The sequence below is a fragment of the Oncorhynchus clarkii genome, chromosome 26, assembly GCF_045791955.1.
Source record: "Oncorhynchus clarkii lewisi isolate Uvic-CL-2024 chromosome 26, UVic_Ocla_1.0, whole genome shotgun sequence".
Classification (NCBI taxonomy): Eukaryota; Metazoa; Chordata; class Actinopteri; order Salmoniformes; family Salmonidae; genus Oncorhynchus; species Oncorhynchus clarkii.
In genome coordinates, this window is record NC_092172.1 from 4,136,244 (window position 1) to 4,149,500 (window position 13,257).

Sequence of the window (13,257 nt, forward strand, 5' to 3'; positions counted from 1 at the left end):
ACTTGTTAGAATCCCAACTCTTATTACAGGTCCCCCAGTTGACTTTCTTCAAAAACCTTTCACTCCAGAATTGGATGTGTCTATTGTTTCTGAAGGGGAGGATTAAGATTAATTTCGCTGTGCAAAAATATCGTCTATAGATGAATTTCAATTCAGAAGGATGGCTAATGCGGATTTATTCCAGCTTTGTGAATAATATCACTTATTGAATGGATGGCAATAGTATTTAGAGTAAATTCAAGAGAATTTACGTGCTCACCGACAGAACCCCTATTTCCATGATGTGGAACGCTCCGAGCCACTGCACCCAGCACCGGTGAGACGAGCACAGTTTGGGAGACAGACTCGAGCAAGTGTTTTGTCAGCGAAGCGCTCGACGTAGGATATTTCTGAGGAAACTGTACAGTGCAACTTCACACACATGGATATTTACGTGGCTTTGTTATCTCTAGTGCTCATTGCGAAACCAGGTAGGTGTCACACGGGGACATGTAGTTAGTTTACCTATTGTTTTAGGTATCATTATCAGCTCTGTCAGCATAGTTGTTTAATGCGCACCCTCTCCTCCTCCATAGCCTGATAAGCACCTCTATCGGCTTTTTGTTCGTTTGTCCCTTGTAGATTTTTTTTATTATGAATACATTTTTTTGTATCAATTTCCCCTCATTTATAAATCATATTTTTGGAATTAGTTTTATAGTACAGAATAATAGCAGTTATCATCTCCTAAAACGTAGGGTATGTTGTTGTCAGACCACATCTGTAGAACGCGCATAAGTCCCTACACAAATGGCAGGTGTCACACAGGTCGATGCAGCAGTCAATTTGTTCCAGCGCAACAATAAGTCCAATATTTGTATTATAGACTTTCATTTCAAGTAATCTGCCATTATACGGTATATGATGTCTAGTGCCATGCAATTTACGCGCTTTGTCTCCGATGTGATTACCACTGTACGGAGGTGAAGGTGCTTTGAAATCGCATGAATTCAATACCCATGTATTTGACTGTGTTGCAGTTCGTTGTATCACGCAGAGGCGGAAGTTTGATGCTCAAACTCAATTATTAAAGAAGTGCCTTGTACGTTATACACATCGTGTAGGTGGGAGGATGTGTGTAACTGTGCACCCAATGTGTGACAACGGCTAAATAATATTTCCCCCCTACAGTTTTCGGTTTTGGAATAGATCCCGATTACCAGATTGATATCATCAATGAACTTGACTTCGCAAATGCAACATTTGGAATTACCCAAGTGGCAGGGCTTCACAAAAATAGCAAAGCCTTCTTATTTCGAGGTAATGTATACTTCTTTTCTCTATGTGTTTGTTAATTGATAGCTCATTGTTTTATTTATCAGTGAATTGCAGAAATATTTTATTGGGCGTGGAATCATGAGAACGTTTGGTAAACTAATTTCATTTGTAAGATGTAGGTTACCCAAGCTCTGACTAGTGGTTGTAAGATTATCCAGAATATTTTAGGTAAACTGTTGGTAACAGATGCTGAACTAATCATCATCATTACATCACCAATGTATTGTAACGATTCTGGCTATATGAACCATGTTACAATTCCAACCATGTGGGTAAACTCTCTTGGTGCAATGCGTAGGGTGCTTGCCATTCACAGCAGTGACCCAGGTTCACCTCCCTGCCCTTCTTGTTTGCTACGTTGGTGTCAGAAATGGGATGGCAGTACGTATGAGGGGGCTGAGTAGTCGAACCACGGACAATACACACTATACAGTGTTACAATACCCATCAAGTTGGTTAACTCTATTGGCGCAATGCGTTGCGTTTGCCTTTATATTTATTAGGGATCCCCATTAGCTGCTGGCAAGGCAGCAGCTGTTCTCCCTGCGGTCCAAACACATTAAGGCACTTACATCACACATGAAAGAAAATATAAAACAGTACATCATATTGTGGTGTAATAATGTTATATACAATACAAAATGTATAATACAGCAATATTACAGTGTGAGTGTGTGTTCGTGCGTGCGTGCGTGTGTGTGTGTGTGTGTGTCTCTCTCTTCACAGTCCCCGCTGTTCCATAAGGTGAATTTTTATCCATGAAAAAAAAATCTGATTTGACTGCTTGCATCAGTTACCTGATGGGGAATAGAGTTCCATGTAGCCATGGCTCTACGTAGTACTTTATGCCACCCATAGTCTGTTCTTCACCTGGGGATTGTGAAGAGATGGTTGGTAACAGATTGATTGGTCGGCTATTTGAGCCAGTAAAGGGGATTTACCATTCTTGGGTGGTGGAATTACTTCTGCTTCCCTACAGGCCTAAGGGCAGACACTTTCTAGTAGGCTTAGATTGAAGATATGGCACATAGGAGTGGCAATGTCATCGCTGTTATCCACAGTCATTTTCCAGCCAAGTTGTCTGACCCTGGTGGCTTGTCATTGTTGATAGACAACAATTTTCCCCCTCTTCCACACTCACTTTATGGAATTCAAACTCACAGTGCTTGTGTCTTTCATAATTTGGTCAGTTATACTTGGATGTGTAGCGTAAGTGTTTGTTGCTGGCATGTCATGCCTACATTTGCTAATCTTGCCAATGAACAAATAACTAAAATAGTTGGCAATATTAGTGGGTTTTGTAAGTTTGCATTTTTCCCCATAACCTCTCTGGGAAGGGGGTTCCGCTAGCGGAATCCCTGGCCTACAGCCAGTGAAATTGCAACATGTCAAACGATGTTTCTAATCAATCCTTAGGGTGTTTTTATCATAAATATTCAATAATGTTTCAACAGGACAATACTGCTTTCATTAGAAAGGAAAGGGAACGGAGCTCGCACTCACGGCCACGCGTGATAAACAACTCATGGCTTTCAGCTGAGCCACTTACTCTGAGTGGTCTTATTCTCTCCCCTTTCACAATAGAAGCCTGAAACAACTCCTAACGAGTGTTGACATCGACTGGACACTGGATATTCGATAGGCATTCACTTGAAAACTACAAACCTCAGAATTCCCACTTCCTGGTTGGATTTTTCTCAGGTTTTCGTCTGCCATATATGAGTGCTGTTATACTCACAGACATTATTTTAACAGTTTTGGAACCTTTTGAGTGTTTTCTATCCAAATCTACTAATTATATTTATGTGCATATTCTAGCTTCTGGGCCTGAGTAACAAGCAGTTTACTCTGGGCACGCTTTTCATCCAAACTTCCCAATGCTGCCCCCTATCCCAAAGAGGTTTAATATAATTTAAATTGCTCCAACAATTACTATCATTCTTTATATCATTTATCTTTGTTGTAGTATAGTTTCTTCTTATTTTATTCAGTTTAGTCACATGATTTCTCAATTTGCAGTATATTTGTCAATCTGTTGTGCAGCCAGACTTATTTGCTATTCCTTTTGCCTTGTCCATCTCAACAATACAATTTTTCAATTCCTCATAAATCCACAGGGATTATTTTATTGAATTTAAAAAAAATGTTTACAGTAATTTCTTAATAGGCGCATGCTTATTAGTAACTGGAATATGCGATTTCATAAATCCGTCAAGTGCAGAATCTGGTTGTTCCTCATTACACACCAGAGACCAACAAATATTATTTTCATCACCGACATAGGAATCACTACAAAACTCTCATACACTATATTAGACCCAGCCTTTGGAACTTTGGTTTTCCTAGATATGGCTACTATATTGTGATCACTTCATCCGATGGATTTGGAGTATTATCCAGATACTGACTGTTAGCACTTGGTGGTCTATAGCAGCTTCCCACAAGAATGGGCTTTAGTTGAGGCAGATGATCCAGTAGCCATATTACTTCAACAACGTTTAACATGAGATCCTCTATAAGCTTTACAGGAATGTTCTTATGGCAAGTAGTTCCCTTCAGGGAACTCCACCCCCCCATTCAGCTGAAAAGGTGGCGCAGGGAATTCAAAAATATTCTTTAGAAATATTTAACTTTCACACATTAACAAGTCCAATACCTCTAATGAAAGAAACATCTTGTTCATCTACCCATCATGTCCCGATTTTTAAAATGTTTTACAGCGAAAACACAACATATATTTATGTTAGACCACCACCAAATCAAAGGGAAAACGCAGCCATTTTTTCCAGCCAAAGAGAGTCACAAAAGCAGGATTAGAGATAAAATGAATCACTAACCTTTTGAAAATCTTCATCAGACACTCATATAACATGTTACACAATACATTTATGTTTTGTTCGATAATATGCATATTTATATCCACAAATCTCGGTTTACATTGACGCCATGTTCAGAACTGCCTCCAAAATATCCGGAGGAATTATAGAAAGCTACGCCAGATAACAGAAATAGTCATCATAAACTTTGACTAAAGATAGATGTTCTACATATAATTAAAGATACACTGGTTCTTAATGCAACCGCTGTGTCAGATTTTTAAAAAACGTTATGGAAAAAGCCTAACATTGCAATAATCTGAGACGGCGCTCAGACTTAAAGTATTTCTCCGCCATGTTGGAGTCAACAGAAATACGAAATTACAACATAAATATTCCCTTACCTTTGATGATCTTTCATCAGAATGTAGTGCAAGGAGTCCTAGTTCCACAATAAATCATTGTTTTGTTCTATAATGTCCAATACTAGTGTCCAAGTAGCTGCATTTGCTATAACTTTCAGCTCACGTGCCCAAAAACTGACTGCTGGTCCAGGATAACTCGCATGAAAACTTCCAAAAGATATATTCCAGGTCGAATAAACTGCTCAAACTAAGTAGAGAATCAATCTTCAGGATGTTATTATCATAATAATCCAATAACGTTCTAACCGGATCATACGTTTTCAGCTGGAGCCAAATGGAACAGCGGTAGCACCCACAGAGAAATGCGCCACAGGAAAATGGCATTCTGTCAGGACACTGACTATTTCCCCTCCCATTCGGTCAAAGTTCACAGCAAATGCTCCATTCCACTTTCTACTGAATGAAGACATCTAGTGGAAAGCATAGGAAGTGCTACCAGATCCATATATTTTTGGGAAAGGAGGGGGTGATGACGTCAAAGTTGCCTCACATTCAGAATTTCACTTCTTGTTTGGAAGATTGCCTGCCCTATGAGTTTTGTTATACTCACAGACATAATACAAACAATTTTAGAAACCTCAGAGTGTTTTCTATCCAAAAATAATAATATAATGCATATATTAGCAATCTAGGACAGAGTAGGATGCAGTTCACTATGGGCACGCAATTCATCCAAAGTGAAAATACTGCCCCCTATCCTCAACAAGTTTTAATTTGCAAAACCAACGGCACCCAGAACAACAAAATATGGGTACAAAATAACCCGGCGCAAACCAGTCAGAGTGCACAAACACTTTACAACTAACAATTTCACACACTGACATGGGGGGAACAGAGGGTTAAATACAAAACAAGTAATGAGGGACTGTAAACCAGGTGTGTGGGAAAACAAGACAAAACAAATGGAAAATGAAAGGTGGATCAGCGATTGCTAGAAGACCGTTGACGTCGACCGCCGAACGCCACCCGAACAAGGAGAGGAACCGACTTCGGCAGAAGTCGTGACACTGCTGCCCCTGCTCCCAGGTGATATTTATTTATAACAACGTTTCGACTCTTAGGTCTTCATTAGGCAGTTTGTACTCTGCCCATGAACATTTTCAGTAAGAAAGTGGTAACTATTACAACTTTAGGATTTGCATAGGCTCTTGAGGAACTCCAACACCTCTGATAGCATCATTGAAGCTACAAAACAGTCTGTTTTCAACCGTAACATGTGATGACAACACAACAGAACAAAAACTCAACAACAAAAAATACAGTATATCTTAAAGCCATGCCCCCACTAAGCCACGTCTCCACTCCAGGGTTCCTCCAGGAACCCGTTGCTTCCTTGAACCATTTAAAGAACCCCTCAACTAACAGAAGGTGCACATATGAATCATTGACTAGCAATGGTTACTTGAGGAACCCCAGGGGTTACTTGAAGATCTCCAGGGTTTCTCGAGTTACCACTAATTCTAAGAGTTTAGAGCACTGACACTCAAGAAGAAGACCATTTCCAAAAACAATAAGAGCTTGCAGCGGGCAGCTGACAAGGCAATATCAAGCAGCAACTCTGCAATCTCAACAAGTCAGCCTACAATGCACAAAGCCTGATATATGATCCTTTGGCCACTATTTACATATTAGTGCTGTGGAGTTTTGGATGAGGATGACAGGAACAGACTGTCAGGGTGGAGGGAGGGAGAGGGACAGAGGCTGAGAGAGTGAGACGATAGAGAGGGAGAGAGGCACAGATCTGGCTGCTGCGGCACTAGTCTCACCCCCTGTCCCCTGGTCGCTAGCGTTAGCCAGTGATACATAAACAACAGATGTCATGTGTTGGCATGGGGAGCTAGACTTTTATGACCCTACATTATGGGTGAAGGAAAAATGTGTCACCGCTGGCGCTCCTGATAAACTAGTCAGATCAATGGAATCTCCCCAGGAAGGTCTTCATCTAGTTTTGTCTAATCTTACCTGGTGCCTTTGGGAGAGAAGTGAAAAGAGCAAGGGAGAGAGAGAGTGCTTGTATTGATATTAGCGTCCATGCTGAGCTAATTGGCGAGATATGTAAACATTTGCCACACCAATTAACTGAATACTCGCGCTCAATGAAATGGCTGCGTGTAGGGTAATTTCATCATTATGGAATAGTGCTGAGCGATTAACCAAATTGTTGATTTATTTTTGGTTATGATTACTAAGAAATACAATTATTTTCTATTATCACATTTAAAAAGTTAGAAGATAATGGAATGTTTTGGCAATTGAATGTTCTCAAAATTTGCCTTTTATAATTTTGATAAAAACGCACTAAAATAATTTTAAGTATCATCATTGAAATCTGAAACTGTTTTTTTTTTTTTTTACCTGAACAGAAAGGGAACCGACCTCAAAAAGCATTATGTATTATTTGCTGCTATAACAGCCTCCACTCTTCTGGAAAGGCTTTCCACCAGATGTTGCAACATTGCTGGGGGGACTTGCTTCCATTCAGCCACGAGCATTAGTGAGGTCGAATACTGATGTTAGTCCTGTCTCACAGTTGGCGGTACAATTCATCCCAAAGGTGTTTGATGGGGTTGAGGTAAGGGCTCTGTGCAGGCCAGTCAAGTTCTTCCACACCGATCTTGACAAACCATTTCTGTATGGACCTCTCTTTGTGCACAGGGGAACTGTCATGCTGAAACAGGAAAGGGCCTTCACCAAACTGTTTCCACTAAGTTGGAAGCACAGAATCGTCTAGAATGTCATTGTATGATGTTGTGTTAAGATTTCCCTTCACTGGAACTAAGGGGCCTAGACCAAACCATGGAAAACAGCTCCAGACCATTATTCCTCCTCCACCAAATGTACAGTTGGCACTATGCGTTCGGGCAGGTAGCGTTCTCCTGGCATCCTCCAAACCCAGATTAGTTCGTCGGACTGCCAGATGGTGAAGCGTGATTCATCACTCCAGAGAACGCATTTCCACTGCTCTAGAGTCCAACGGCGGCGAGCTTTACACCACTCCAGCCAACGCTTGGCATTGCGCATGGTGATCTTAGGCTTGTGTGCAGTTGTTCTGCCATGGAAACCCATTTCATGAAGCTCCAGACAAACAGTTATTTTGCTGACATTGTTTCCAGAGGCAGTTTGGAAACCCGGTAGTGAGTGTTGCAACCGAGGACACTTGTGTGTATATATTATGTATAGTCAACACTCCAATCTTGTCGATACCTACAGTAAAGCATACAGCATAAACATGGCAAATTGCATTTGACAATTTAATTGTGAAACAAAAACACATTTTGGTCCTGCAAGTCAGTTTTTATCTGTTTATATCTAGGCCTACAACATTTAAATAAACCAAAACCCTAAAAGGTGATTTAGATTTGAAATAAGGGGCTTTATTATTGTTTCATATCCAGGACCACTTAGTGTGGAATTGCTTTCCAATTTCCTCACATTTATTCTCAAGAGTTGTTGAAACATTGAGAAGATTGCCGTCGAGTGTGGGAGTCAACACAGTTTCATTGATTTTGTTTTTACTTCCTCAAATGGAGATAAAGACCCGGCTCATCAACATCTCATCAATCAGATAACACAGCATTGATTGTTTAATTTAGTTGTTAAAAAAATAAGATAAATAAGATAAATACAGTGTTCACCATCAGTCATGCATACTGTATTTATTGCAGTTCTGAGTAGTTTTTAATTTCTAGGCAGTTTAAACTTTTAAACTTGTCAATCTCAAATGATTTTCGAACAACAGTTTGAATTGTGTGTTCCGCCTCCTCATAAAAGGAGGCCATTTCACTTTTGTAGACAATTATAATTTTTGGCTTTATTGAGCTGGACAAACTTCCCCAAGCACTTCCCCATTGTCAGAACAGGACCTGCACAAACTGTTTCACATTTTCTGGCTGGTCCCCACATTGCCTTCATTGTTGTTTTCATTACTACATGATGATAACTTTGGACGTGTGCGTTTCTATGAAAGTAAGTACCTTAATACGTTATTTTAGTTTCTGTATGTCGTTTCTACTGTAGCTCACTATCTTTGGACCATAATACATTTGTGTGTATTCTTTATAACCACGGACACACAAGGTACTTATTGCTTAACCTTTATGGTGTTATACTCAATTGTGCTTATGTAGCTAGCTACATTCTTCTATTAGCTCTGTAAAACAATGCTAATTGCGTTAGAAGTATTTGCTTGTTGTCTTTTGAAGATACCTTGACCTTATGACCATGGTTTGTTTTCATTTGGCCTGTTTAGCATATAGCTCTGTTCTGCCCTTTTCCCTTGTGGAGCACAACAGTTACTGTTTCTTACGTTATAGAACTCATGATCTGTGATTTTGTCAATGCAATTTATTATTTTTATAGCAGTGTTATGTTACTTTCATTGTTTTATTGCTATATCTTGATATTGTATTCTAATTACTAATAATTAGTTTTGATTCTGTACTCTCAGAAACCACACACAAAGTCTTGAACATTATTTGCCAATATCATAACTGGAGCTGGACATTTTCAAGCTGATGATTGAAGCCGGCTTTTGTATGCTCGCAACATATTGTTTGAACGTACACTCCTTAACTGTTTTACTGGATGAAAACACAGCAATAAAACATATAGGCCTATATGTAATTATCTATTTTATGGAAGTATTAGTGGTGGTTAAACAACAACTTTGTTGTTGAAAAAAACCTGCAAGAACTTATGAATATGCATAACCCATATTTAATATTCATGCAGTGATTGAAGAACTGCATTTCCACCCCCTCATCTCTAAAGGCATATAATGGAACTGTATGTGAACTGTACTTCCAATTACAAAAAAATCCCTTGTTAAGTAATTATCAGCAGCAGCATTGTTGACGAAGGCAACGCAGCAGAACTAGGAAGCGGTATTGGGAAAAGAAGGTGGCAAACATTGGATCTGTGCTTCAGTATTCTCTTAGGGAGCTCTTCTTTACTATTCCCATTCGGACTGTCACCAGGAGGGTATACATTTTACTAATTGTGGTTGTCACCTATTCAGAGTTTACCCCTCACTCCTAGCTCGCTCTTCTCCTGTAGCTCCAAGGTGTAGCGATTGGTCTCCTCTACTAAGTCTCCCACCATCTCTTCTGTCAGAAACGGCACTCTGCCTCAGAGGGAAATGGCAAGAAGCTTTGCACTCCATACTGAGACTCATCAAAGCAAACTGCAGGGCCAGGAGGGGTGAAATGGCTGGCTGCCTTCCAGCTACAACAGAACTCCTGTACTTCATTCACTGTCGGTCTGTCTCCATCACCACCAGCATCTTCGAAGGGACCTGGGACTTCGTCAGTGGGCAAGGTGTCCTCAGATTCAGGGTTCTCAATGGATACAAGGTCGAGCGGGCAGCTCTTCAGAATCTGATTCCTGACTTTCATATTCAGTCATTGTCAGAATTATAAAATTGCATTTTTTTTCCGCATTTGTGAGTTGTCTCCTTTTTGAAAGACATTGCTAATGCTACAGCTTAGCCCACTAGCTACATACTGTACATGTGACCCGTTTCAGGAAACTTGCAAATGTATTCACCAGCCTTGGCATTTTTCCTATTTTGTTGCCTTACAACCTGGAATTAAAATAGATTTTGGGGAGGTTTGTATAATTTGATGTATACAACATGCCTACCACTTTGAAGATGCAAATGTTTTGTGTGAAACAAACAGGAAATATGACAAAAAACTCAACTGTTCACCCCCCCCCCCCCCCCCCAAAGTCCATACTTTGTAGACCCACCCTTTGCAGCAATTACAGCTGCAAGTCTCTTGGTGTATGTCTCTATAAGCTTGGCACATCTAGCCGCTGGGATTTTTGCCCATTCCTCAAGGAAAAACTGCTCCAGATCCTTCAAGTTGAATGCTGGTGTACAGCAATCTTCTACCACATATTCTCAATTGTATTGAGGTCTGGGTTTTGACTAGGCCATTCCAAGACATTTAAATCTTTCCCTTTAAACCACTTGAGTGTTACTTTAGCAGTATGCTTAGGGTCATTTTCCTGCTGGAAGGTGAACCTCCATCCCAGTTTCAAATCTCTGGAAGACGGAAACAGGTTTCCCTCAATAATTTCTCTGTGTTTAGCGCCATCCATCATTCCTTCAGTTCAAAACATGATGGTGTTCTCGGGGTGATGAGAAGTGTTGGATTTCCGCCAGACATAGCGTTTTCCTTGTCTCATCTGACCAGAGTACCTTCTTCCATATGTTTGGGGAGTCTCCCACATGCCTTTTGGCGAACACCAAACGTGTTTGCTTATTTGTTTTTAAGCAATTACTTTTTTTGTTGCTTTTACCCCTTTTTTCTCTGCCAATTTCGTGGTATCAAATTGGTAGTAGTTACAGTCTTGTCTCATCGATGCAACTTCAGTACGGACTCTGGAGAGGCGAAGGTCGAGAGCCACGTGTCCTCCGAAACACAACCCAACCAAGCCACACTGCTTCTTGACACAATGCCCATCCAACCCGGAAGCCAGCCGCACCAATGTGTCGGAGGAAACAAGGTACAATTGGCGACCTGGTCAGGAACGCCACAGGAGTCGCTAGTGCGTGATGAGAAAAGGATTTCTCTGCGGGCCAAACCCTCCCTAACCCGGACGACGCTGTGCAAATTGTGTGCCGCCCCATAGGCCTCCCTGTCGCGGCCGGCTGCGACAGAGCCTGGACTCGAACCCAGAATCACTGGTGGCACAGCCTTAGACCACTGCGCCACCCGGAAGGCCCAGCAATGGCTTTTTTCTGGCCACTCTTCTTTAAAGCCCAGCTCTGTGGAGTGGTCTTATGGTCATATGGACAGATACTCTAATCTCCATTGTGGAGCTTTGCAGCTCCTTCAGGGTCATCTTTGGTCTCTTTGTTGCCTCTCTGATGATTGCCCTCCTTGCCTGGTCCGTGAGTTTTGATGGGCGGACCTCTCTTGACAGGTTTGTTGTGGTGCCATTTTCTTTCCATTAAAAAAAAAATGATTTAATGGTGCTCCGTGGGATGTTCAAAGTTTTGGATATTTTTTTTTAACCCAACACTGATCAGTACTTCTCCCCAACTTTGTCCCTGACCTGTTTGGAGGGCTCCTTGGTCTTCGTGGTGCCCCTTGCTTAGTGGTGTTGCAGACTCTGGGGCCTTTCAGAACAGGTGAATATATACTGAGATCATGTGACAGATCATGTGACACTTAGATTGCACACAGGTGGACTTTATTTAACTAATTATGTGACTTTAAGGTTATTGGTTGCACCATATCTTATTTAGGGTCTTCATAGCAAAGAGGTTGAATACATACAGTATGCAGGCACCACTTTTTCCGTAATTTAAAAAAACATTTTTTTTTAGCCAGTTCCTTTTTTAATTTCACTTCACCAATTTGGACTATTTTGTGTATGTCCATTACATGAAATCCAAATTAAAATCCATTTAAATTACAGATTGTAATGCAATTCTGTTTTTTTAAAATGCAAACGGGTGTGAAAACTTTTGCAAGGCACTGTATGTCGCAGGTCACTTGTAACGATGAACACTATGATTCGGGAAGCAAGTTCTGGGAGTGAATACATTTAATAAATAAATTAACATAACAATAAACACAAACAGCGAACCGACATGAAACAGGAACAATGACGACTGGGGAAGAAACCGAAGGCAGTGACATATAACAAACAGATAATCAAAGAGGTGATGGAGTCCACGTGTGTGTCATTATGCACGTAACTCTGATGACAGATGTCCTGCTTTGATGCACATGTATTGACCTCGCCTTCTGGATGATAGCGGGGTGAACAGGCAGTGGCTTGGGTGGTTGTTGTCCTTGATGATCTTTATGGCCTTCCTCTGACATCGGGCGCTGTAGGTGTCATGGAGGGCAGGTTGTTTGCCCTCTGTGATGCGTTGTGCAGACCTCACTACCCTCTGGAGAGCCTTATGGTTGTGGGCGGAGCAGTTGCCGTACCAGGCGGTGATACAGCCCGACAGGATGCTCTCGATTGTGCATCTGTAGATGTTTGTGAGTGCTTTTGGTGACAAGCCAAATTTATTCAGCCTCCTGAGGAAGGCTGCTGCGCCTTCTTCACAACGCTATCTGTGTGGGTCGACCAATTCAGTTTGTCCATGATGTGTACGCCAAGGAACTTAAAACTTACGACCCTCTCCACTACTGTCCCGTCGATGTGGATAGGGGGATGCTCCCTCTGCTGTTTCCTGAAGTCCACGATCATCTCCTTTGTTTTGTTGACGTTGAGTGTGAGGTTATTTTCCTGACACCACACTCCGAGGTTCCTCACCTCCTCCCTGTAGGCCGTCTCGTCGTTGTTGGTAATCAAGCCAACCACTGTAGTGTCGTCCGCAAACTTGATGATTGAGTTGGAGGCGTGCATGGCCACACAGTCGTGGGTGAACAGGGAGAACAGGAGAGAGCTCTGAACGCACCCTTGTGGGGCCCCAGTGTTGAGGATCAGTGGGGTGGAGATGTTGTTACCTACCCTCACCACCTGGAGGCGGCCCGTCAGGATGTCCAGTACCCAGTTGCACAGGGCGGGGTCGAGACCCAGGGTCTCGAGCTTGATGACGAGTTTGGAGGGTACTATGGTGTTAAATGCTGAGCTGTAGTCGATCAACAGCATTCTCACATAGGTATTCCTCTTGTCCAGATAGGTTAGGTGTCCAGTTAGGGTAGTGTGCAGTGTGGTTGCGAGTGCGTCGT

The 13,257-nt window shown here is 41.6% G+C and overlaps 1 protein-coding gene across 1 annotated transcript in view; it reads left to right on the top strand.

Moving 5' to 3' along the window:
- Positions 1–335: 335 nt before the first annotated feature.
- LOC139384527 (protein kinase C-binding protein NELL1-like) overlaps positions 336–13,257 on the top strand; it is a 366,687-nt gene continuing 353,765 nt past the window's right edge. Inside the window, exons 1-2 of the mRNA XM_071129356.1 lie at positions 336–470; positions 1,171–1,299. Of these exons, the coding sequence (XP_070985457.1) occupies positions 422–470; positions 1,171–1,299 (178 nt within the window). The 5' untranslated portion in view covers positions 336–421. The remainder of the gene's footprint in view (positions 471–1,170; positions 1,300–13,257) is intronic.